The following is a 25,600-nucleotide window of genomic DNA, read 5'->3' on the forward strand; positions in this document are numbered from 1 at the left end:
TACTCAAGTGTCATCTTTATTGAAACATCACTATACAAATGACTAAAAAATGTACTGTTATACGTCTTTTCTTTTAAATCTTTTTTTTAAAGATTTATACGCCTTTTTAACATTACCTCTGTTAACCAGAACAATCTAAACGTAATATAGTCATTTCATAGTATGAAATCTTAGGTCAGAAGCCATTTCAGTGGAGAAGAAGAGGCTGTCCACTATAAAGAAGGACAGGGAGCAAGGAGGACACTCCAACATGACCAGAATTGAAATGAAGCCTCACAATTTCTTAAGCATTAAGTTACAGTATATATGTTCTAGGGGTTCTAGAAAAAAGATTTTGTGTCCTGGTGGCATATTGTACCCAAGCTTGAAAAACCTATTGCCCACAAGTCCTCTATCTATACTCCTAAAGCTTGCTTGCCAGTTTGATCCCTGGGTTTTTGCCAAGAACTAATTACACATCTGTACATAACTATTATTTTCATTGATCTACAAATCTCAGCATCCTCCAAGGGAGTGCATCCATTCCATTTAAACAATACCGATAAATGAGGATCTGGTAAAGTAAAAGATTAGTAATCAACTAAGCCCACCTCCTGTCTATTTTATGACTGGATCAAACATATCCCATTCTGAAAATGAATAATTAAAACAAAATAAGTATAGCTTGCCAACACTGAAGTGCCTCATTTCTATGAATAATTACAATATATATAGAACAGCTTACCAATATTGCAGTGCTCTCCATTCCACCCTTGGTTACATTCACACTTCCCTTCTTTGCAGGTGCCATGCTCCAAACAACGGGGATGACAGGCTCTTTGATTGCAGGAAGGACCAGTCCATCCTTCTTCACAGCGACATGCTCCACCCATGCACACTCCATGAGTGCCACAATCTACTGGGCAAATTTCTAAATATCAAGATGAGAAAAATAATAGTTGACCAAATATTATATATTTTTGTTCTGAAAATGTGGACATTAGAAATGAACACACTGCTATGCAATTATACATGTGTAATTCTAAAGGGGTTGAATGCAGTTCATGAAAAAACGTTATACTGTGGCCAGCCTCTGCAAGATTTTAATATAGGCGCCGCTGATTTCTAGGTCACTGGGCCAATGACCATAATTTAAAGAACTAAAGCTTCTAAAATCCCAGTATACAAAGCTTTTAGAAGAAATGAGGAAATAGTGTTGGTCAAAACACCAACATCATCAAAACAATTGTAAGGCTTGAGGTTAATGCTTCATCAATTGGTAAAATGGATGGGGCAATAAAAATCTTTTGAAGTATTTAGATAATACATGTTCTTTACGGCTTTTGGGTTCTTCAAGATTTGTAATTGAAAAGTTGCCCAATCCCTTTCTCATAAAGTTTTCTTGTGAAATTGATATGTTTCCCGGATATCACCATAAAACTACAAATTATAGGAACTGAACACACTTCTACTATGGCCAAAGATGAGACATTTTGGTGGGTTACCCCCTTGTTACAGCCATGGCTATAACAAAGGGCTTGAGGAACAAACTTCCACTTTGAAGTGTGTGTGGTTCCTAATAAATTGCTTGGAAATTCTGTAGTTATGGCAATAATTCTCTGCATGCCCCACAACCAACCAAATTTCATTTAGTGTCTCATTTACTTTTCTCTGGAAAATGACACTTATGAAAAAACACTTTTATACATTCCATTTCTAATCTCATTCAGCTAGGTGACAAATGATGTTTGCTCTTTATAAATACAACAACATTTATCTGGCAAAATAATTTTTTTTTTATACACCATTACACTGAGGCACCTCAAGTATCCTAAAATAGCATTTTACATGTGAATTCCAGAATACTCTCTTTATATTTTCATGACTGCATGAATAACAATGAATAATGAATAGGAAATGAATAATAAAACCGTATTGCCTAATGACAGACAAGACTAAAGATAGTTAAATGCATTTTTAAATTCAGCTTAAATATAAATCACTGCTAAGTAAACAAAAAAAAAAGTATAGCAATAGATTAATCACTTACATGTTTTTTTTTTTCAGAAAAAAGGCAAGGAATTGTAGGGATGACATATTTTTTATCCCTGATGGTAGTAATAACAAATGAACATTCAGAGGGAAACTTGCTGCAGCTCCTACTTTGAATATATATATATATATATATATATATATATATATATATATATATATATATATATATATATATATATATATATATATATATATATATATATATATATATATATATATATATATATATATATATATATATATAGTGTTACTATGAGCCTCTTAAGCTGAACGTTTTATTGGTTTCAAGTCATTCCAGTACTTTATTACCCCTTAGTAATTTTAGTAAAAGCTTTAATGTCTTCTTCCCCAAATCAGCCTTTCACCCAAAAGGATCAATTAAACTCATTTGTAATCCATTTCATTACATGCACATTGATGAGTGTAGAAGCTCTGAGCAACAGAATATAATTAACACAGAACCACTGTTTGGCTAGTAGGCATCTCTGCTGCTGTCCAACCAACAACACTCTTTGAGAGTCGATGCGGCTTTAAGAAACTTGAAGGAACCTATTATTCATACTATAGTTATGTGTTCAATTAGTTAAATGAAGTCCATGTGGGAGCGTGCCTTTCCTTCGATTTGTTTTGCAGGTAAGCCGTAACCCCCAGACTTAAATAGGCATTGCTCCTTGCTCTCCGTTTAATTTATTGCAATAACAGGCAAAGCTGACAAAAGCCATAGTTGTATAATTATAGCTCATGGGCAAACCTTGCCACGAACAGAGATAAATGGACCATACATCCCAGATGCTCATATGCGCTAACATAGGAAGTAAAGATTAACCTTTCACTGTGGGGGAAGCATTAAAAGTCCAGGTCGCAAGGGGTTTGTTAAAATAATATATACATAGAGTCAGAATGCAGGGTTTTATTTTACACCTCCTGTGCAAGGAGAGCACTTAATACAGCAGAAATGTGGTCACATGTGATTACACTGTGCAATATATTATAATGCCATGAGAAGCAATGGTATAGGTGACAACTTTATGAATAGCTTTCTTTTTATATTTAGGGCGAGATGATATATTTTTTTCCACTCCATATAAGCTGGATATTTTGAAGGTGCAAGTGTGTATATATATATATATATATATATATATATATATATATATATATATATATATATATATATATATATATATAAATACACAAAAGCCAGGAATATCTTGTAAATTATATCCTTATAAACTGTGAGTTCTGATGTCATTTCTGTTACATGACTCACTGAGTCACTGTATTATAATAAATAAAGTACCCCCAGTTGCAAAATATGAGGATATTAGAAGTCACCTCGGAGTTCCATGGCCTCGTGTTTCTATATGGTCATGAAACTCCTCGGTAACTTATAATATCCTTATATTTACAAGAGGGGGTACTTTATTCAATATATATATATATATATATATATATATATATATATATATATATATATATATATATATATATATATATATATATATATAAGCAATACAAGGACAATACTAGGTATTTTTTAAATTAGCATACATTTTTACATTCTTCAACTTTCCTATCACATGCCATGGAACTGAGAGAATTAAAAGGTGCGCTTGGGAAGTGAAGAGAACATGTTCTTGCTAAAATTGCATAATATCTAATTATTTAACCCCTTTAAAGAAAGAGTATTTGTTTGAAAGTGGAGCCCTGAAGGGTTTATAAAAGAGATGAGATCAGAAGGTAATAATTCAGCCTCTTACATACTGAATCCTACTTCCTCTAGGCGGCACTTTAAAAGCCAATTTTTTAAAGAGGCTGTAAAAGCACATGAACACCCACAGCTCTATTTATGATTTTGCTGTTATTTTTTTTTAATGTAACGGATCTTTAACAGGGTGCTTAATTTCAGCCTCAAGTTGAAAAAGAAAGTTTGACTTTACTATATAAGGAATGCAAAGCCATGAGACGTATTCGAAATAAAATTTATATTGGTGGCCATAATAAAGTGAAAATATTGATTTTACGATCCACAAAGTTTGATGCTTGCTCCATAGCAAATGAAGCAAGAAAAAAAACACTAATAATGCTCTTTAATCAGGAATATTTGTCGTGAATCCCCAATATTTGATTAACTAGTTATTTTCTGGCAGCTGAAGTGACCATATACATATATTAGATGTGTATCTTTCATCTTTAAGACCATAGTGGAGAATATGTAAACGATTGCGTCTCCAATGTTGTAGCATTTGTATAGTTGTGATAAAACCGTAAATCATAGTCCTTTTATAGCAAAACTATGATGTGCTAGGCTTACAAGGCAACCTTCAATTTCACTAATTCTTTTTTCCTGATTACAGAGTGTTCGTTTTTTTATTAAAAGACCTATGATGGTTTGATTAACTTCAAAGCAGAAGAATATCAACTTGGCGGTAGCAGAGAGAGCTTTATTTCACAGGTACCCTTTTTTCTTCCATCCAATCAATTTTTCATTAGGGTGAAGGTGTTTATCAGTTTTGAGCACACAAGCTTTGAACAGGGTGCGTCAATCTTTCTAATGAACTTATTAATTAGAACTAATTTAATTCAAGTGGAATTGAAGGTCTAATTAATGGAATGACGGCTTATCAAGACAGAGAAAAGCTGTGTTGATCTTCAACCCATGAACTGTGAGGGATCTAATTCCTTCCTTTTGGCGACAGAACAAACTGATTCTCTATGCTTAGATTTATTACATCACGATTATAGGATGGCTGAAGGTCACCCAGTGTTTTTAAGATTATGTGTACCTCAAAAGGTTATGCTTAAAAAGAAAATTCTAGTGAAGAATTCGTTGTCGCAATAAAAGAAGCCATAAAAAGTAGTTGTACTTCTGCGATCGAGGTACATAGTGTACACCTCTGAAAGTACCAGCACTGTTTATATATAATTGTTACTAAATATTTTATTACCCTACACCCTGAACAAGAGAATGTATTTTTTATGGTGCAGCATTGGTATAAACTTACGGTGCAGAAAGTGCATTAGTGTTTTTAGATTCAGAAAAATAAACACAGAATGATTGTTTGGCAGGGAAGGGTGAACTAGAAAGTCACTAAAAGTGACCCACTTGGATGGTTGCTGCCCCTCGGGTCAATTGAATCATTTTGAATGGATCAAGCAGCATGAAAGTAATTGGATAAGATTAAATAAATAAAAGGAAAGGGTTACATGTATTGTTGAGAAGCAAGGGTTACACTGTTAGACTTTGGCCTATTATTATCAAATCGTTTGGTGTTAAAGGAGCCCATTGCTATTTCCTGAAGTATTCTTTTGCTACTCACTGACTTATCAGTAAGCTTTTACGGTTTCAACAAATTACAGTAGCAAAAGGGTGCACCTACCTGTTGAGCAGTCTGGGCCTGTCCAGTTGGGATCACAGGTGCAGCTTCCACTTTCCTGAATATATGTCCCATGGCCAGAACACTGATCTGGACACATGGACTTCAGTATTTCACAATTTGTTCCTCCCCATCCTTGATGACAATGACATTCGCCATGAATGCATACTCCATGATAGGAGCAGAATGTGTCTAAGCAATCAGCTGTTGGAACGAGAAAAGTTATCAAAAAAATGTTAAGAAGCATAATAACTACTATATAATACTAGGGGATATATTTTTTTTTTGGTTGGTAGAAATAATTACGTACTGCTTCTTTCCATCTTGCGTAATGCTGGTCTGATCATGATGTCTACTAAACCTTTCCTTTAAACTTCCTTATATTAATATGAACATTAATAATACTGGTAGTTGGTAGCCCAGCTTTAATTTCCAGCACTGACACTTTGCTCCGGTTGACTTTTCAGCACACTGCTTGCCTGTTCAATCAATGGCATGCAAGAAAACGGGCATTCTCACAAATATGACACATTGACCTAGACACACTCAATGGACCCACTGCTGTTTTCTAATGTATCAGCTGAATACTCTATATCTTCTTTAACTCCCATTAATGTGCGCTGGATGATGAGACTTAATTCAGCAATCTGACTCAATAAAACCGTACACTTTCAGGTCAATGGTCTGAAAATGTAATTCCAAGGACTTAATTGCATTGCTTTGCACACGTAGATCAATAAAAACAATTTTATTGAAGGAAGAAAATGGTGGTTTCCTTACTAGACAGCAGACCAAAATGGACCGTAACACTATCACATACTGTATTTCCTAATTACATTTGCTTAATGACAAGGCTATTAAGTTTCCTTGTGACTAACTCCACCTTCTCTAAAGACAGGGAATCAGTCTGAACTGCTTTGTGAGATGGGAATAATCACACTGTGGTTATCCAGCTGCTGCCAAACTACACCTCCCATCATTCTCAGTGTTCCATTGACTGGTTGGAAGAAACCTGGGAGCAGTAATAACTAAAGTGGCCCAGCTTGGGAATTATCTTTGTATAAATATGAGCTAATTAATCTTTAAATAAAATATTTATTTCATTTACATATAATAAATACTAACTAATTGCTAGTTTTGTCTTACAGCACTACAAAAACAAACAGGCAGGTTAATTGATTTCTTATGAAACAGAATATATATATATGTACATGATAGGGATCTTAGATTGTAAGCTTCACTGGGGCATGCTAAGATGTCCTGTTTTACTAATGGTTGAGGAAAGAAGAATGTAAATGACATTTTGCGAATGGATAGGTTTTCCCTTTACACTGGGGTTTGAAGGGAGACTGTATTGTCGTGATAGAATTTGGTGAGTGTAAACACAACAGGAGGTTTGCATTGCAAAAATAAATGTCTGACATGGGTCAGTAATAACTCCTTGGAGTGATGATATCGCAATGGTTGTTGATGTAATTAGAATGGGAGCTCAAAACATAATGTATTGAAGCATAGCTGAAAATTGTCTTCAAATAACGCAGTTTTTTACTAATCGTACCTTCCGCATCTTCACTGGCTTCTAGCGGCATTATCTACCTATGCCCTTATCTTACTTTTTTCCACCACATGCCAGTAAGACATTAGAACTAAATGAAAATGCAATTAAATTCTATGAACCCTGGTGGGCAAAGAATTAAAAAAAACTTGTGTTAAGAAAGCAGTAGGGTGATATTACTCTGATTGTAGTGAAATGTTCCATTTGACTCCTGCACATCCTTGATTATTTTCTGCATATTTTTTATAGCAGTTATTGCACAACTAGACCTTTATATACACAATTGATCTTCTGATGTCCTGCTACCAGACTTGAGTTCCCGTTTAATTTTCTATAGTGAGCCACCTCCTTTGTTATTAAAACAGTCTTGTCATTTGATCCTAACTTAGGCTGTTCTCCGACTTCTCTGACCTGGGCTATTGCAATCTGCTGTTCCCTTTATCTATGCTATAATGTTCATCCTAAAAGCAGCAGCCTATAGTTTATTGCTCTTCTCCAAACCAATGTTTCCATTGAAGCAACACATTTCTTTTTTGCTGAAGAATGTCAATAAAAATCTAATCGCAATGCAAGATGATTGTTGGTCTTTCTCTATTTATATTTTGCTAGATGCCTACAGAGGGCCCAACATTACATAAGGATGATGATTTGATATAAAAGAAGTGTATGTGTATATATATATATATATATATATATATATATATATATATATATATATATATATATATATAGTTTTGCATTTGATTCTGATTTGTGTGGCCTTTCCCAAACCCAGGAACTGCACTGTTGTGCCATACATAGTTATCTGGTGTTGAACAATATAAACAATACCTTCTTCACAGTTTTCCCCCTTATATCCTGAATTACAAGCACAGGATCCCATAATGCAAATTCCATGGCCACCACACAATGGATCCACGCATTGAGTACTGGGGATATCGCATTCCGTGCCCTTCCAGCCACTATAACAGAGGCAGCGTCCCTTGGAGTATTGCCCATTTCCACTGCACAATACAGGGCAGGCTGCTGTGTAATAAAAGATGACAATATAAGAATTAGACACTCTATTCTTTTGCACTTGGGCCACTGACACGCATTAAAAAAAGCAAAAAGCAAAAAATATTCGCGTCGGAGGCGTCTCCCTTCAACGGCTGATGGTGTGTGCGCCAGCATCGTGGTTATATTAGCCTTACAAAAGAAACCAATTCGTGTACCTTTGGAACAATCGGGGCCTAGAAATCCAGGGAAACAATGGCACGTTCCTGAAACACATTCTCCGTTTCCATGGCAATTTCTGGGGCATTCCACAACGGACTCTGAAAATAAAAGAAATGAGCGAGACGGTCTTTAAACAGGGGACCTGACAAGTTTTCCATTTTTACCCTTTCTATTTCCTTGTATCCGCCAGGCATTTGTGCTCACAAAGGCAGTGCCGGACTTGTTTAGGAATTCCAAGAAAGGAAATATTGACTTATTTCCGATAATTGCTGGCGGTGTAAGACAGGATTAGGAAGTCCAGTTTGTTATGACAAGAATCTCCAGAAAGTGCCATATTTTTAATGCAAGCTGACTAATGTGAAATGACATTCTTGCTGACTGCGTTCACAGAGAGTTATACATTAATTAGTTGGGACTGAACATACATGTCAGTCAACTGATGCAGTAAGCATGGATCCTGGACTCCACAGTGTTTGCGCAGAGCAAGAATTGGGACACTCACGACTCAAGGTTTGCTCTAAAATTACATGGCAGACTTTCCAGGATTTTTTTTAGGTGCAGGTCAGCTGATAATAATATGCATAATTTTAATTTATCACATTTCTTCAGAAATTTTACTTTATTACAGGACATGGAATCCTCAACTGAAAATGTGCATTTTACAGGGTCCAGATATGGGGTCCATTATCCAGAAACCGGTTATCCAGACGACTCCAAATTATGAACTCTAACAGAGTCCATTATAATCAAATAATTAAAATGTTTTACAATTACATTTTTTCCCTGTAATAATAAAACAGTCATTTGTACTCAATCCGAACTACGATATGAATTGATCCTTATTGACGGCAAAACAATCCTATTGGCTTTATTTCATGTTTACATTTTTTCTATTAGAAAAGTGATCTAAATTACAGAAATATCCCTTCTATGGTATAACCCCAGGTCCCGAGCATTCTGGATAAATGGTCCCAAACCTGTACTATAAATGATATTGTTATAATACTGAAAAGCCAAAGAAACACAATAAAGTATATTCTTATGAACAGTCACATGATGTACTCAAACATACAGGTATGGGATCTGTTATCTATAAACACGTTATCCAGAAAGCTCCGAATCACGGAAAGGCCGTCTCCCATCGACTCAAAATTTTTAAAAATGATTTTCTTTTTCTCTATAATAATAAAACAGTACCTTGTACTTGATCCAAATTAAGATATAATTAATACTTATTGGAAGCAAAACCAGCATATTGGGTTTATTTAATGTTTGCATGCTTTTCTAGTAGACTTAAGGTATAAAGATACAAATTAAGGAAAGATCCGTTATCTGGAAAACCACAAGTCCCAAGCTTTCTGGATAACAGGTCCCATACCTGCACTAGAAATGATGCAACCCATATTACCATTATATCTCATGCCAATAGGTTTTAATTATTCTGCATATAATTTCACAAATGAGACATGATTTACACAAACATAAAACAAGTCACCCCTGTATTATATCTAATGCATGGAATTCTGAGCTTCAAAGAATGTTTTATATAGAAAGTCAATATATAGTAGAAGTAGAACTTACCTATTACAATCGTGTTAAATGACACTGGCTCTGGGTTTTTACCATCATTATAAAAAGCAATGTGCCAGATTCCAGAGTTGAGATACTGTATAAATCCAGCCTCATGAAGACTAATAGACCTCGGGAGCCGTGTGGCCTTATCTGATTCGGGCAAGTTGCGTTTCTCCCTGGAAATTAAGCGACTCCCTTCCAGAAGTTCCACAAAGTCATACTGAAAGAAATCAAACAGATCTGGTTCATAAAAATACTTTTTATGTATTTATCAAAGTAACAGTAACACAAAAATGTAAAGTTTATTTTTATAAATAGCCCATTACAGGTATGGGATCCGTTATCCAGAAAACTCAAAATAACGTTAGGCCATCTCCTATAGACGCCATTTTAACCAAACAATCCAATTTTTTAAAATGTATTTCCTTTTTCTATGCAATAATAAAACAGTACCTTGCACTTGAGGTAAACTAAGATATAATAAATCCTCAATGGAAGCAAAACCAACCAATTGAATTAAATGATTTTCTAGTAGACTTAAGGAATCCAAATTATGGAAATATCCATTCTCCGGGAAAACCCCAAGTCCCTAACATTCTGGATAACAGACTCCATACATGTTAAATACTTCAATATAGTTTAGGTTTGGAACATTTTATCCAGAGTGCTTGGGACCTGGGGTTTTCCAGATAACAGATATTTCCATAATTTGGATCTTGATATTTTAAGTCAGAAAATCATGTAAACTAAATAAACCCAATAGGCTGGTTTGCTTCCAATAATGATTAATAATATTGTAGGTTGGATCAAGTACTATGTACTGCTTTATTATTACAGAGAAAAAGGAAATATTTTTTTTTAATAAATTGCATTATTTGGATAAAATGGAGTCTATGGGAGATTGACTTGCCATAATTCTGAGCTTTCTAGTTAATGGGTATCCGGATAACAGGTCCCATACCTGTAGAAAGGAATATATCTGAGCATAGTTCAGCACAATGCAGCAACATAATGGAGAATCGAGGAAGGCATGCCATTATGTTGCAAAATGCAGTTTGTTGATATATAACTTTTGCAACAGGCTGCGGCTTGCACTGCTCACTTATTTGGTAATAAATTATTCAGAAAGCAACTGGCCTGGAGAAATGTGCCCCCAGCCTTAGATAGAAATCATATGCATCATCGAAAATGAGGAATTGTCATCATTTTTCGAAGGTCAACTTGCAGCAGCCCTGAACAGCCTCGGACACTGAGTTTGCAGATCAGAAATGGCCTTGAAGCCAACGCTGAAGCTTAAGGTCGTCAACTGTTTTTTATTGGTTAATGGACAATTCTACAAAAAATCTAATACTTTCTTAATAGAGTAAACACTATTTTCCAATAACCTTCTCTTAAATATTCATAAGCGGCCTTTATTTTGCATTTATTTTCCATAAATAGACAGTGTGATGACATCAATTGCCATGTGCCAGGAACTTTCCTATACTTGCATATAAAGAAACAATCAGGAACAATTAAAATGCCAGTGCAAATCTTTATAGACTGCAATAGTAAAGTCCCCATTTTTGTGACTACTGGGGCAGCAGTCTATGAAGGATAGGTCAGCCAGGGCAAGAAACAAAACAGCTCCTGTTCACAGGTATCAATGTAATAAAAAGCAAGAATGCTATTCAATACCTAAAGAAAGTGAACCTTGCTAGGGGAAACAGTATAGCACTGCATGTACTGTAATACAAATGGTGTATGATTTAACATAGCTTACATATTTCTTTTTTTATAGTGTATTTATTATGTCTGCAAAATAATATATTTTCAGATATACTATTCACTCTCTGAGTATATTTTTCACGTCCATACCCTCTTATTCAGTTTGGTCCTCTATAAAAAGGTGTATGCCGTTTCCCCGAGGATTTTACATTCAAACTGCATTTATTATGAAGCACCATGCAAAAGCCCTTTTGTTATTCAGATGGGGCTCCTTTCTAAGTATCTCCCCTGCTGCATTTATGTGGTTTGTGAACATTAACTATCATTTGTAATTTTCAGCACTCAGTCTACAATGAAAATAATACATTTATAAATACAAAAAAAAAGAAACCCCCAACAACTAGCAGTCACAATTGGTTAAATGGATGTAACTTGTGTATTTTGAAAGTAAAAGACTGAAGCCTGGAGGTTTTTTTTTTTTATTTGTGTGTATGTGTGGAGGGGGGTTTAATACAAAGTGGGGGGATTTGTGAGCACTCCAAGGGTTGAATTCATTAACTTGCCTTACTCCGGCAGACCTTTCCCTGCTCTCTTGAAGGTTCAGTGGTAGTGTCAAGTGATAGAAACAATGTCAAGGCCTTGCAAACTATTAGCCATTTCCTATAAAGCCGCACACAATTAATCCCCGGTAGCCTTAAACTCACTTTTTTTTTTTACAGTTTACAGGGAGAATAGGAATCAACTCTTAGTACTCCCCTATGACAGCTATTCAAAAGTCTCATGAATGTGTAATAATGATACAAAAAAAAAAGAGCCAAGGGGTGAAGCTTTTGACTGATACAAAGTAGAAGAGATATCACAAGGCACATCTAAAACAGATACCCATCAGCGTTACATCTGAGTCTGGCACAATGGGATGGGCCACATTTAAAGAGTTATTGGGTCCTGTGCCTTCAGATCTGCTCAGAAGACCTTTCCATTTAACATCTAAAGCATCTGACCTGCATGGTTTCATCGTTCAGCTGAATCATTCTATACTGATCCACAGAAATCAAAAATGTCATATTGGAAAGACAGAATATCTCACAAGACATCTAATTCCTTCCAAAGCCTTATTTTTCCATAGCAATTGGCAACGTTTCGAGTGGCACTCTAGTCTTCGTGAAGATAGCTAGGTTTAAATGATATATGCACATAGACTCTCTTGAGTATAATTTTCTAGTCCATGCCCTCTCTAGAGTTTGGTCATATACCGTATATATAGAATTTATATATATTTAATCTCTGCCTTGAACATCTTAACCCCTTGGTAAGGGTTAAAACAGGCCAAATAATCCCGTAACACAGGCCATCGTATCAACAGCTGAGGTTAACAGCAGTAAGATGTTTGAGGTCTTCATAATAGAGCGATGAAGCAAATACACATTACAGTGATATTCTTGATGGAAAGGGAAAGTGATTTTTTTCCCTGATATATATATATATATATATATACAGTACTTGTCAGGTAATGTGCAAGCTTCATAGCACAAAGTCACTAACCATTAACTTTAAGGATCGCCCTCTCTTGCAATAATGTTCTATTCAGTTTCCATGCTTGGTGATTTCCATAGCTGAGCGCTGCGATGGCAGGGCTGTGTGAAGTGAACTATATGGAAACCTTCAATTTTCCACCAGATATTGGAAAGTGAATGGTCATGTTGCTGAATGCTTCGGGAAATAGAAAAGGACACAATGAGATCTCGCTGTAGGCTTGAGGGTTTCACTCTGCTGACACATTAGGATATATCCACAGGCACAGACACTGGAAGGCTGGCAAAAACAGGTCAAGGGGATTAATCGGATCAAGCCTGAGGAAGCGGCTCTTTAGTGTTGGGATGTTTTCTTTAATTCAGTGACCCGGACCAGTAAATTGGTCAGATGTTTGTACTTTTCGCTGTTCTTTCAGATTCACATGTTGCTTGATTACACACTTATATTTTGTTACAATGTACCTTTTTTTTTGGTTTGTCAGGATTGGAACAGTCTATCAAATAAGACAGAGAGAGAATATTGCAGCCATAAGAAATACAAGGCTCCATGGCTCTTTAAAAATGAATTTACCTGCTCCCTTGGTGTATGATCATTATGTTTTAATCCTGCATTCCCTCATGCTATCAGCATTAGGCTTCAGATAAGCTACACACAGTAAAGCAGCCCTTTCTTGTACAAAACAGTACTAATGTTTATAACAATCCTTCAGCTTTTGGTTTTCACCTATAGTTTATATGATGAAAACTTTCAACCAATTTGATTGATATCATTGCTTACCATAATGAATATGAACGCCCTTATGAGAGGTAGCATAATCTTTATTTCTCTTGACCAGGTTAAGTACTTTCCATAGCAAACCAATCAGATTGCTCGGTGCATTTTAAATAAGGGCATACATTTACATTCACAATCCCTGTGTCCTTCTGCCCTCTATGATGTATAATGCTGCTGGCTGGAAACAATGGATAGCAAGTCCACCGGCCCGGTTGCTTGGGTCTAACGTACCCTAGCAGATCCCACTGTAGGCTGGGATGATATAATGGCATGAACCTGGTGCTAATAATAACCAAGCCCTGCTCTTCAACCACCTTGTCCACCATGGAATATTCAGGATTCAAGACTGCTGCCAATGCCTGTTTATGGATTATGGGGAGCCCTTCCCCCATATCAGTGGTGTTAGCCTACTAAAAGAAGCAAAGACTAGAGTTGGCCACCTTTTTCTAGTACTTACTAGGACTCCAGGCAACCAAAATTTACCAATGATCGAATGCAAAGTTTACCTGATGGAAAATGATTGAAATATAATCACAACAGAAATGATATATCTCCAGTTTTAACAGACAGCTGTGTTCTGCTCAGCTATAAGAGGCTATAGAGCACACAAAGTAGGAGGCATAGGCAACACATTATTCGCAGAAGACCTTTCCTTTGTGTTCTTCATTTCACCCATCAGCCCAGTCATGTACTCACATCAAAATACAATATATTGCTTACAGTATAATTGTTTCACTCTGAAAAGAGGGGAAAAAACAGAAAACATGCCCATTTTGTCAGCGGTTTCCAGCAAATCAGTGGTCCTTTATTTACCAGACAAGGAGGGAAATCTTGATTTACTTGTCTCCCGATGAACTAACAATTTTTTTTTCCCTTGTAATGAACCAAATTCATTACTTTCCGAGAGCAAAAAGGGATGTGCGTTCTCCTTCATTTAATTTTGCTTTAAGCCATCAAAGTCCTTTGTTATTTCCAAAAGTCTCTTTAAATAAGCATATTGATCTTCGTGTTGCAATGAAACTGACATTTTAGCAAGTGTCACAAAAGACTTTTCAGTCTAGCATTGATTGCTTTGCAATGGACAACCGCTGTCAATTATTTCTGTCTGATGTATTTGAGACTCCTCACTACCAGCTAGCTACACACCGCTCTACTGGATTTTATCCATAAACAGGAATTCTTTCATTTCCAGCAAAGTAAAGGGCTTTGCTCACATAAACCTAATCATGAAAGAGGCACTGCTCCCATAGCTAAAATTCATTCAGAATTGATTCAGGCACTCATGATAATGAATAATCCAAGGTAGGAAAAACCTGTGGCTGGACCTCCAGGAGTTGCTGATCTAAAACTCAGAGCAGCCGTTGTTTGTCAAAGGCTCTTCTATAAAGTCAGCCAATGTGGTGTTAGTACTCCAAGTGCTTGCTATGATTGGCAGGGATCATCTGGTCAATCCTTTTTGCTGGTCAGTGGCCAGTAATGGTCAGAGGTAGTTTGGTGATCAGTAGTTCTGAAGGTGACAGTTGTGCTTAGTGCCACTTGCTGTGAATCCCCTTGCCGGAACTAGGGTTAGGCTCTTCTATAAAGTCAGCCAATAGAGTATTAGTAGTCCAAGTGCTTGTTCTGATTGGCAGGGTCCATCTGGTCAATTGTTTTTGCTGCTCAGTGCCCAGCAATGGTCAGAGGTGGTTTGGTGATCAGTAGTTCTGAAGGTGACAGTAGTGCTTAGTGCCACTAGCTATGAATCCCCTTGTTGGAACTAGGGTTAGGGTGAAAAGGCCGAAGTGTCTTGGTGCAATGGGGGTGCAACAGGTGGGAGATAAGATGTGTCTTGAGTGCTGGGGACTGGCAAGATTGACTAGTGGCTAGTGAACAGCAGTAGTGGCTTGAGGGCAATGGGCAGTTTGGTTGGGCTCAGGAGGTTTGCAGAGCAGACTGATGGAGGGTTCTCTTAGAGGCCTGGATGTGAGCAGACTATATGGTGTAGGAGATTGAGGGTAAGCCCCAATATTACTGGGCCTGGCTTTGTTTATCCCTGATAATAATTTTCACTCACTTTCTTGCAAGTATAGATAGCAATGTATGTCACATTAGTTGTATAGAACCACATCTGGTACTAACTGGATTCAGTAAGTAATCTCAGTATTCGCAGCTACAGTATCTGTTCCACAACAGCTGGTAACCCCCAGGCTAGCTACCCTTGGAAATCCTTATTTACAGGCTAAATAACGCTTCCACATCAGGATGCTGTCAGCAATGCAGAGAAGGTGTTAAAAAGAAAATGAAAATGTCCCCAATAAATCAGCAATGTAGTAAATGCCGGCAAATAGCTCTGTTAGCATTAAAGGTTTCACATCACTGTCACTTTTAAATTGTAGCTGTAGAATTTCTAGTTGAAAATTTGTCTCGTGGCATTCATAAATTTTTTTTCTTCCACCACCCTGCATTATTATGCCTTTGTATTTGACACATTTCATTTGTAAATTCTTTAATGTGGAAGAACTTTTTATTGACAAAATACAAGTAGAAAAGCCACTGAAACTATTCTACACTCGTATTGGACTACAATACGGTAATTCTGTCCAAACTGAAAATGTTATCAGTTGATGCCCCCAGGGTGGAAGAGGGACTGGAAGATGAGAAAGTGAGAGTCAGCGTCTCCTCACAACGAGATCAGCTTATTTAGGCTGTTAGCTGGGACAGACAAATCACACAATACTGGCCCATTTATGGCTCCCTCTAAAGGTTAACTGCAATGTTGGACACAATTTGCCATGGTTTTTTTACCCAGAATGCAGCCTAATTGTGGCTTTGAGGGGGAGTTCCATTTGATGCAACTAGGATGTATCAAAATGAATAAAGTAAAGAGAATAAGTAGAATATTATGTGTCAAATGTGTCAAAATTACATATGCCTATGACTCTTTCGACGCAAGTCTCCAGGGTCCCCTTTCATCAACAGATGCACTGACTCTTACTATACTATTGTGTTTTCGCAAATATGCATGAAGGGGTTTAATTAAGATGCAGGAAACTTTAATGAATGGCATGAATACACACAACAACTGCATACATTTTTGCACAACTGCAATTGTGGCTACCGTCACACAGTAGCCGAAATGGCAGACCCCTTATCTTAATTAACACTTAAATACACATTTTGAGGCAGTACTCCCACCTAAACTATATGTGATAAACAGTAAGTAAATGCCATGGGTCTAGAAGGCATAGAGTAGGGTCTAGAAGACATAGAGTAATTCCCTGTGTCTTGGGTGGATTCCAGCAAAGAATATCAGTAACCTAAGGCCAGCCACTTTATCTGCTTTTGCTTCTGGCACAAAAATAAGAACAAATTGCAGTGCAGGAGTACAGTACGACTGGATGATTCTCTGTACGCTGGCTGAGCAAAACTATCCCCGATATGGAAGAAGATATTGGTATTATAATTATTGTTAATCAAGAGAGAAGACAAACTAAACTGCTTTCCACCCCAAGGGCTCCCTTCACACGTATTTCAAGGCAATTCTTCATATTATTTTCATTACAGTGCAAACCAGAGAGCTGAACAACATTTCATATTCCCCCCACAGCAGTGAGGCTTCTTGCCCCCAGTTCATTACGTTAGTTAAACAGGCACCAGTTGTGTCACTCACTACTTTACTTCTGCAAATACAACTGTTACGGCTTTACATAGCCAATGCAATATGTTGTAGCATTCAGTTGTGTTTGATGTTCCTAAGGAGAAAGCCATGCTCCTAGGAAACTGAATCCCCTTTGAACTGACCTCACACTTGCTCACCCAGCCAGAGAATCGCTACTGGTCTCCTATTGTAAGGCTATTGTTTAACAGGAAATGACTAGAACTATCATATATAGAACTAAGAAGACTGAAACCTCTTTAGCAGGTAAAAACAATGCATGCATTTCAGATATATAATTACTTTAGCAGTTTCTTCCTGCTCAAGCTGTAACCTAATATGGACACCAGGAAGGATGTTTTGAGCACACAGTAAGCTATACCATCATACTCTACTGTTTAATCCATTTACACATGACTCGGTTTCATTGTAGAAGGGCCACAAGAATGCTGTCGATACAAAGGAATACAGCCAAGTGTGGCCTCCTGCCTGAAACAATGTATAAAGTTTAATTTACATCATTTACTTACAATGTAACTTAGTACATTGCAAAAATTGTGATCAAATCTTTAAGCCTCCCTGCTGTCTCTCAAATTGCTATGCTTCAAGGCTGAGATTAAAGGGGTTATTCACCTTCCAAACTTTTTTCCAGTTGAGTTGTTTTCAGATTGTTTTCCACAAATAATGACTTTTTTCAATTGCTTTCCAGTTTTTATTTTTTACAGTTTTTCCAAAATCTAAGTTTAAAGTTTAATGTCCCTGCCTCTGGTGTTTCACTCTGGCAGCTCAGTTATTTAGTTTTAGACTCTAAACTGTTGTAATATTTAGTTGATACATTTCTCAGCTGCATCTCTGGAGAATTAGCAACTATTGTTTCAATTCTAAAAGCTGCCTGTAATGAAACTCAGGGATTCTGCTCAGCAGGGACAAAGATAAGAAATGTATCAACTAAATGTATCAATTAAGAACAGTTTAGAGGGTCAGCGACCCCGCCTCCCGGAGCTGCTTTAGAAAGGTAAACAATTAGACTTACACTTCAATATTAGAAAAACGGTCACACATAGAAAATGGAATGTATTTGGAAACAGTCTTTATTTCTGGTGATCTAGCTGAAACCAACTAAACTGGAAAAAGTGCTGGAAGGTAAGCAACCAGTTGGCAAGAATGCTATCTTGTGTACAACACAATGGCTCATTTTTTTCTTCTTAATTAGCAGAGATTAAAGTTGCATTTACAAAATAATGCAGCATGTAAAGTTACATTTAGGACACATATTCTCAAGTATTTTTTTCCCACAATGCACTGTTGTTTCCCCACAATTTCAGCATCCTGCACTTATTTGCACTTGATGTTTGAAAAGACACACAATTGCTAGTGCATGTTTTTGCAAAAGTGATCTTAAAATGCAGGTGAAATTGTTAAGAGTGTGAATTGTGTTATTTACAAGGTGCAATGTTAAAAAGCCTCTTCCAGGTTTCACAAGCTCCAATATGTACCTAAACACACTAGTGCTCAACGATATTAAGATGCAAATAACCATGAATGAATTGCGTCAGCACATGCAACATTTCAGTGCATTTTTGTGCAGTTGCATATGTAAATGACCCTTTAGAAATCATCGAAAAGGCAAAATAAGCCATTCAACCAGAAATCTAAAATATGAATTTATACGATACTTTCATTTATTTTTTACATGATACTTTGATATATTTCGGTACAGATACCTGTACAGCGCTAAATACCAAAGAAACAAGTTACATAAATTACATTTCGATATGATGAGCGAAAATTGCTCATGTAAAGAGTGCTTCATTTTTGTTTAAAAATGTATTGAACTGTTTAGTGCCAAGTTTATGCTAAAACATATATTCGATACGATACACAACAACCTTGTTTATGGGCAATGTAACTATCCCAAAGCCACTCTATACATATTCCATTTAAACATTATAATAGTGGTTAAATTAGCAATAGTAATATGACTTTGCTTTAACCCCACAGCTACAAACAAAATTAACCCCAATGTGGCTCAGTTTTAGAATTACCTGTGTGTGTGACGGTGGCAATCCCTTCCTCCCATACACTCCAATTAATGCATCTTTCTGCAGAGTGATATTAAACTTCAGGAACTGGGGCTGGTCGATGGAAAGCTGTGATCTCCAAAACACCCCGGGAGGAATTTCTTGGATTGCTCTGCGGCCAACATCCAACTCTCCAGAGTCGATGGTATTGTTCTCTTGCCCAAGTCCAACAGATTTCCCTATGAAAGACATGGCAACAATGCTATCATACTTACATAGTATTATATTGTTTTAAGACATCAGCTTCATAGTATATTTTCCAATAGAAATTACTTTTAGGTAGGGAGGGTTAACTACCCCTTTAGTGATGGAGGACAGCTATTATAGTGGGGCAATGACAGTGATAGAGAACGTTTGCTTTCCAAATGGGTAACTAATTGTATAATTATAGCAGAAAATGTAAATGCAAAATCATTTAAGAATATTAGAAGCCACATCTTATGTTATATATAAAAGCACTCAGCCCCCTGGCTTTAGATGTATACAAATTGATGACAATTCTTAAGGGCAGAGACACATGCTCAGATTCAGGGAGATTAGTCGCCCGGCAACAAATCTCCTCTTCTTCGGGGCGACGAATCTCACCGAACTGCCTCTCGCTGGCTAGAATGTAAATCGATAGTGGGATGCCACTCGAAGCGATTTGTTTTCCGAAGTCGCCCAAAGTTGCCTTACAAGGAAACCGGGTGACTTCGGAGAAGGAAGCACTTCCGAGTGCCATCCCGCCGGCAATTTATATTCTAGCCAGCAGGAAGGCAGTTCCGGGAGATTAGTCCCCTGCAGAAGAGGAGATTTTCTCTGCCCTTAAAGGAAAACTATACCCCCCAAACAATGAAGGTCTCTATAAAAAGATATTGTGTAAAACAGCTCATATGTAAAACCCTGCTTCATGTAAATAAACCATTTTCATAGTAATATACTTTTCTAGTAGTATGTGCCATTGGGTAATCATAAATAGAAAATTGCCATTTTAAAAAATAAGGTTGTGCACACAAGCAAACTATGCTTCTTATGTCACAAAAGCATAACAGACAGAGTTGAAGTTGAAGAGTCTTTTGCTTCAACACTACTTCCTGTTACAGTTAGAGCTGCAGTATTTCTGGTCAGGTGATCTCTGAGGCAGCACACAGACCATCACAAAATGGTGTCTCAAGGCAAGAGATGTAAAAGGGCAAGATTAACTTAAATATATATTCCATTTTTGTAAGATTCTTTAATATGCCACTTAATATGATATAAACTATCTGTTGCTTAAGTATTCATTTTGGGGGTATAGTTTTCCTTTAAAATTACAGTGGGGGTGCATTATCTACCATTAATTAATAGCTAGACAGACAGACAGAAAGAAATAATGAGACTGGCAGAGTGATAAGATAGATAGGGTCAGAAAAATAAGATAGCTAAACAGATAAATGGCAGACAGACAGACAGAAAGATATTGCACTTATTAAATATATTTTGTTTGTAAGTAAAATAGTTCCAGATACTACTGTAACCCACAGTCAATGAATTACTAGAAAGTCTCGCTACATTGAAGGAAATCCTGCATTTTTTGCAGCATCAGCTTATAACAATGGCAGCCTGCAGTTAAAGAGTATGTTTATCAGGCAATTACCTGTACTGCTAAGGTAACATATACAGTATAGTGATAATCACTTGCTGAGACACGACACACTGATATATATATATAATATACAAGTTATTTGGCGACATGGCTCGTCCGCCGGCAAGACTGCAAATTAACTATTTATCAGAGACATTGCAGTGTGAGTATTTCTATACAACTGATAGCTCACTATCACCTAATAACATAACCTCTGATTCATATTTAACACTTCAGCATGTCTGTCACCCGCACGTTACATTGTTGTGTAAATAACAACACAACTTCACAGTGCTGATATACTGTTAATGTAAACCACTGGAAAGGGAAGAAGAAACCTTCTCGTAATAGAAAAAGAATCAATATTCATTTAAGCAATAGAATATTATATGAACGTCACCTTCTCTTTGCAGAAGGGCAATACAATTGGGTTAAGGCTTCTTGAAGAAAGTGTTGCCTCCATGCCAAGCATAAAATGTCCCTTAAGGACAGGACTGGAGAGAGAGAGACACTGAAATATATTCATTTGCTAACAGCAGTTCTCGCACTGTACTAGCAAGCTAGGAACCATCTGTATATTATAATTTTTACAGTGAATAGCAACAGAGATGTCAAAGAAATGCTCCAATGTGCCAAAGGGATCAGTGGGTCTCACTCTTTCAGCAATCTAACTGATGTCTGCAACAGGCCTTTGCTTAAAGGACATGTGAACCCCCTCCACAAAAATTAAGTCAGTGAACAGCCTCTTTGAAATCTTTAGATAACTGCCACTTTGGTTGTTAACAGTAAGGCTGCAGCATACCCTTAATCACTTAGAAAATCTTTCTCCTCCTCTAACCCACTCTGCCCCCTCCCTCAGGAATTTGCTTTGACTCTTGATTTATGAGCATGCTCAGTTCTTCTCAGCTCAGATTACACCCTCCAGTCTTACACCCAATGAAGAGATAGCATTAGTAATTTCCATAGAAACTCTGCACTAGCTGTCTGATCCTTCTCTTACCCACCTCTCCTGAGCTCAACTTAACCACTACAGTGCTCAACCCCAGCAGAACTTTGTATCAAAGTATGTTGTGCCTGTGAAAACCTGCATTCTGCATTGCATGAACAGCATACATGTCCCAATTTTACTGATGATGTGTCAGAGGGAACATGCCCACCTGGTTAAAGCTGTTTTAGGAAAATGTGATGGTGCTGGCTGGGGGGTATATGCAGTACAAATGATGTTGCTTGGGTGGGAAAGATCTTATAATGGGTACAGATGTTTTATTACACTGTTTTTTTGTGTGTGTGAAACTGAAAATCTAAAACACAGCAGAAAATACAGATATGTAAAATACGTTTCTGTTCCTATTTCTGTTAATTTGACTATTATACATCTGTCACAGGAACTCTGAAATTATAGGTCAGTGAGCTGTCACGCAATCCAAAATGCCCTAAAAACCAATATAAGTGTAGATGGTACAATATGGGTAATTCATACATGATAAGCACTCAGTGCCATTAATGGAGGAAGGCATTTTCTTACCATTATCACCAGAGGGCACATAGACAGTATGCGTTGGCACCACCTCCGAATTTACTTTCCCGTTCTCAAATGTGTCATTCTCTGTCTGCTGTAGCTGCCAGTTGAGACCAAACAGATGCATGGCTGATAGGGAGAAGAAGAAAAAAAACATGATGTAAAAGATTTTCTATTTGGAGCAATTAGAGAGAGGATAATGAGATACATGACAAACATGCAGCAGTAAGGAATGGTGCATTTCATCTTCTGGCTACAAGGAAAAACAAAACTTTTAGCACATTAGCACTTCTGTAAAAAAAATCATCTTTTTATTTGTTCTCTTATAAACCCACTGACACTGCAGCGCAAGTTCATGCTTTCCGGAAGTATTTTATGTAAATGAAAAGGTTATACCCCCTGTCTTGACTTGGTTACATTTTGCCCAATGGCAATTTTGCTACATTAAGAAACAAATCCCTAAGCGCTATTAAGATGGCAGCAGTTCAGATAACTGCCCTAGTCCACAGTTCACTAATACATCCCTCCAGCGGTCGGCAGGAAAAGGATAGCGGGAGTCAAAGTTCGAGTTTCAGCTGTGGGTATGAAATAAAAAGAATTTAACCCCCTGCCCCAGTGCAACTCTACACATAATATATGTCTAAAGGAATTCCAGAGTAATATATTTATTTTTTTAAATTTGATATACAGTTGTGTCTAGTGAGCATAAATCTTCTCTCTGTTCTGTTGAACTGTTCTATATCACCCCTAACCCCACTTGCTGGAAGATGCACTCTTACAACTCTAAATAAATCAGAATGACTAAGTGCACTGCCAATCAAACAAATGCCTGGATAGTCCCAATCTGAGTGATGCTAAGGCTAAAAGTGGGAAACAGAGAATTTGACTTTTGGTCACCAGCACTCTCCAGGATACCATTAAAACAATTAATTATTCATAAGGTGCATTTGAAACATAGATTCACCCCATTATCACATTAAAAAAAAACATAATACCAGTACCATTAAAAATGATCTGTAAAGGGAGCTCCCAGCGCACATTGAACAAGTTATGTATCTGACACCTAAACTCTTTAGTACGCTTGTGCGTAGTTTGTAAATGTCTATTTATTTAAAGACCCAAATATGTCCGATCCAGTCTCATACAGCCAATTACGATCTTGCTGTGCAATCCCATTCACTTATGTATGAGTTCTATTGGGGTAACCAATTCAAAGTTTAATGCAAAGAAACATCAGTCACTTTCTAGTCAGCACAGTATTATCATCATATTTATAGGTCATACAGAACTCTAGACTGATGCACTTTTGAACTGATACCTTCAATAATATAATGGCAAAACCTCCTGCCCATGAACATGACGTCATCAGCAGTGGCTTAACTAGATGTTACTGGGCCCTACAGCAAATTTAGGACCCCCAACATATCTCGAGGTTGTCATATTTAACAATATATGGTGAAATTGCTCTTTATTTATTCTCATGGAGCCCCTTATACTTCCTGAGAACCAGCTCTCCTGCTGCCGCAGGGTCTGCTTCCTCTGTAGTTATGCCCCATGTCATCAGAATGGGCAACTATACATGAACTATATACAAATGGATAATAACTAGTTCATACAAAATAAGGTGAGAAAAGAGCCCATTAATTACTGACACTGCCATGGTTATTATTTATTTCAGCATTATAGTTTGCATTCAGTTTGCAGAGTACTAATGGATCACTTGAAAAGTTAGCTATTTTAATTGGTGACGGGTAGATGCTGCTTGAAACTGTGATTTACCCAATGTTTAGGGACAGATTAGGGATATGATGGGCCTGTGTGGCAGGGGTGCCACCTGAAAAGTGCCAAAATAGTATTTTTGTAATGTTGGCAAATATGAGTTAAATGCCTGAAACCAGGGGCTCCTGCTTCTAAAATATTCTTGGGACATTTAGCAAAACAACAGGAAGGTTTTATTTGTCCAACACTTGCAGAATTTCTGACTCACTTATCCAACCTCTTTTAAAATGAAAGCAACTTTACAGTGAAAGTGAAAAGGTAAATAAAACTGCAGCAAGACAGTGCCAATAAAACACGATAAAGCACTGGCATTGGTGTTCTTTTTAGAAAGGCATTTAGGATCTAGGTGAAGATTGTAGCAAAGGCAAATAACAATGTACAGACGGCCTCTTTTATTGCTCCAGTACATCAGTTTTTATTCTACAGCTATCTTTATATTTTTATTCTTATTTGATGCATTGTCACTAAATATATCAGTATCGTTTAATTTAAGTGTGTATAGAAAAACAGAACAGTGGCGGCCAAATGTATACATAAACAGACAAGGAAGACAGACAAACTGGAAGACAAGGCCATTTGTGTGATCACAAATCATGAAAGCAATCCAAATATTCAAAAATATCCCATACTCAATGACCAGAAATGACTGGCCATTTTTAGTCCTATATAGTGGCATTGCTTACCCAAAGTAGCCATTTAAAAATCAGATTTAACCTAATGCAGTTACAGTTTGCACAAATTTTTAGTTGGGGTGCGTTGCAGCATTGGGTCAAATTTAGCTCATATTTCTGCACAAGCACCTTTGTTCTTTCTCAAGACTTCAGCAGTTACATCAATGTATGTTTTGTACTGTGTAAAAGTTACAGGAGGTATTTTTCATATGAAATTCACTAAAGAGGTGCAAAAATAATACAGGAATGGGACCTGTTATCCAGGATGCTCAGGACCTGAGGTTTTCCGGGATAATGGATCTCTCCATAAGTTGGATCTCCATACCTTAAGTCTACTAGAAAATCATGTAAACATTAAGTAGAACTGTAAAGTAAAAGTAAAGTAAAAGTAAAGTAAAAGTAAAGTAAAAGTAAAGTAAAAGTAAAGTAAAAGTAAAGTAAAAGTAAAGTAAAAGTAAAGTAAAAGTAAAGTAAAAGTAAAGTAAAAGTAAAGTAAAAGTAAAGTAAAAGTAAAGTAAAGGCTGGTTTTGCGTCCAATAAAGATGA

General features: G+C 36.8%; 1 protein-coding gene across 4 annotated transcripts in view; it reads right to left on the minus strand.

The window, feature by feature from the left end:
• Positions 1-25,600, minus strand: part of LOC108698820 (teneurin-3) — a 299,615-nt gene that overhangs the window by 101,183 nt on the left and 172,832 nt on the right. For all 4 annotated transcript variants that reach the window (XM_041589114.1, XM_041589120.1, XM_041589113.1 and 1 more), the window contains exons 5-11: positions 22,611-22,733; positions 19,447-19,661; positions 9,763-9,973; positions 8,178-8,279; positions 7,795-7,989; positions 5,412-5,612; positions 725-910 (exon numbers count right to left, since the gene is read on the minus strand). In XM_041589114.1, the coding sequence (XP_041445048.1) occupies positions 725-910; positions 5,412-5,612; positions 7,795-7,989; positions 8,178-8,279; positions 9,763-9,973; positions 19,447-19,661; positions 22,611-22,733 (1,233 nt within the window). The remainder of the gene's footprint in view (positions 1-724; positions 911-5,411; positions 5,613-7,794; positions 7,990-8,177; positions 8,280-9,762; positions 9,974-19,446; positions 19,662-22,610; positions 22,734-25,600) is intronic.

This window comes from Xenopus laevis, chromosome 1L (genome assembly GCF_017654675.1).
Source record: "Xenopus laevis strain J_2021 chromosome 1L, Xenopus_laevis_v10.1, whole genome shotgun sequence".
NCBI classification, from domain to species: Eukaryota; Metazoa; Chordata; class Amphibia; order Anura; family Pipidae; genus Xenopus; species Xenopus laevis.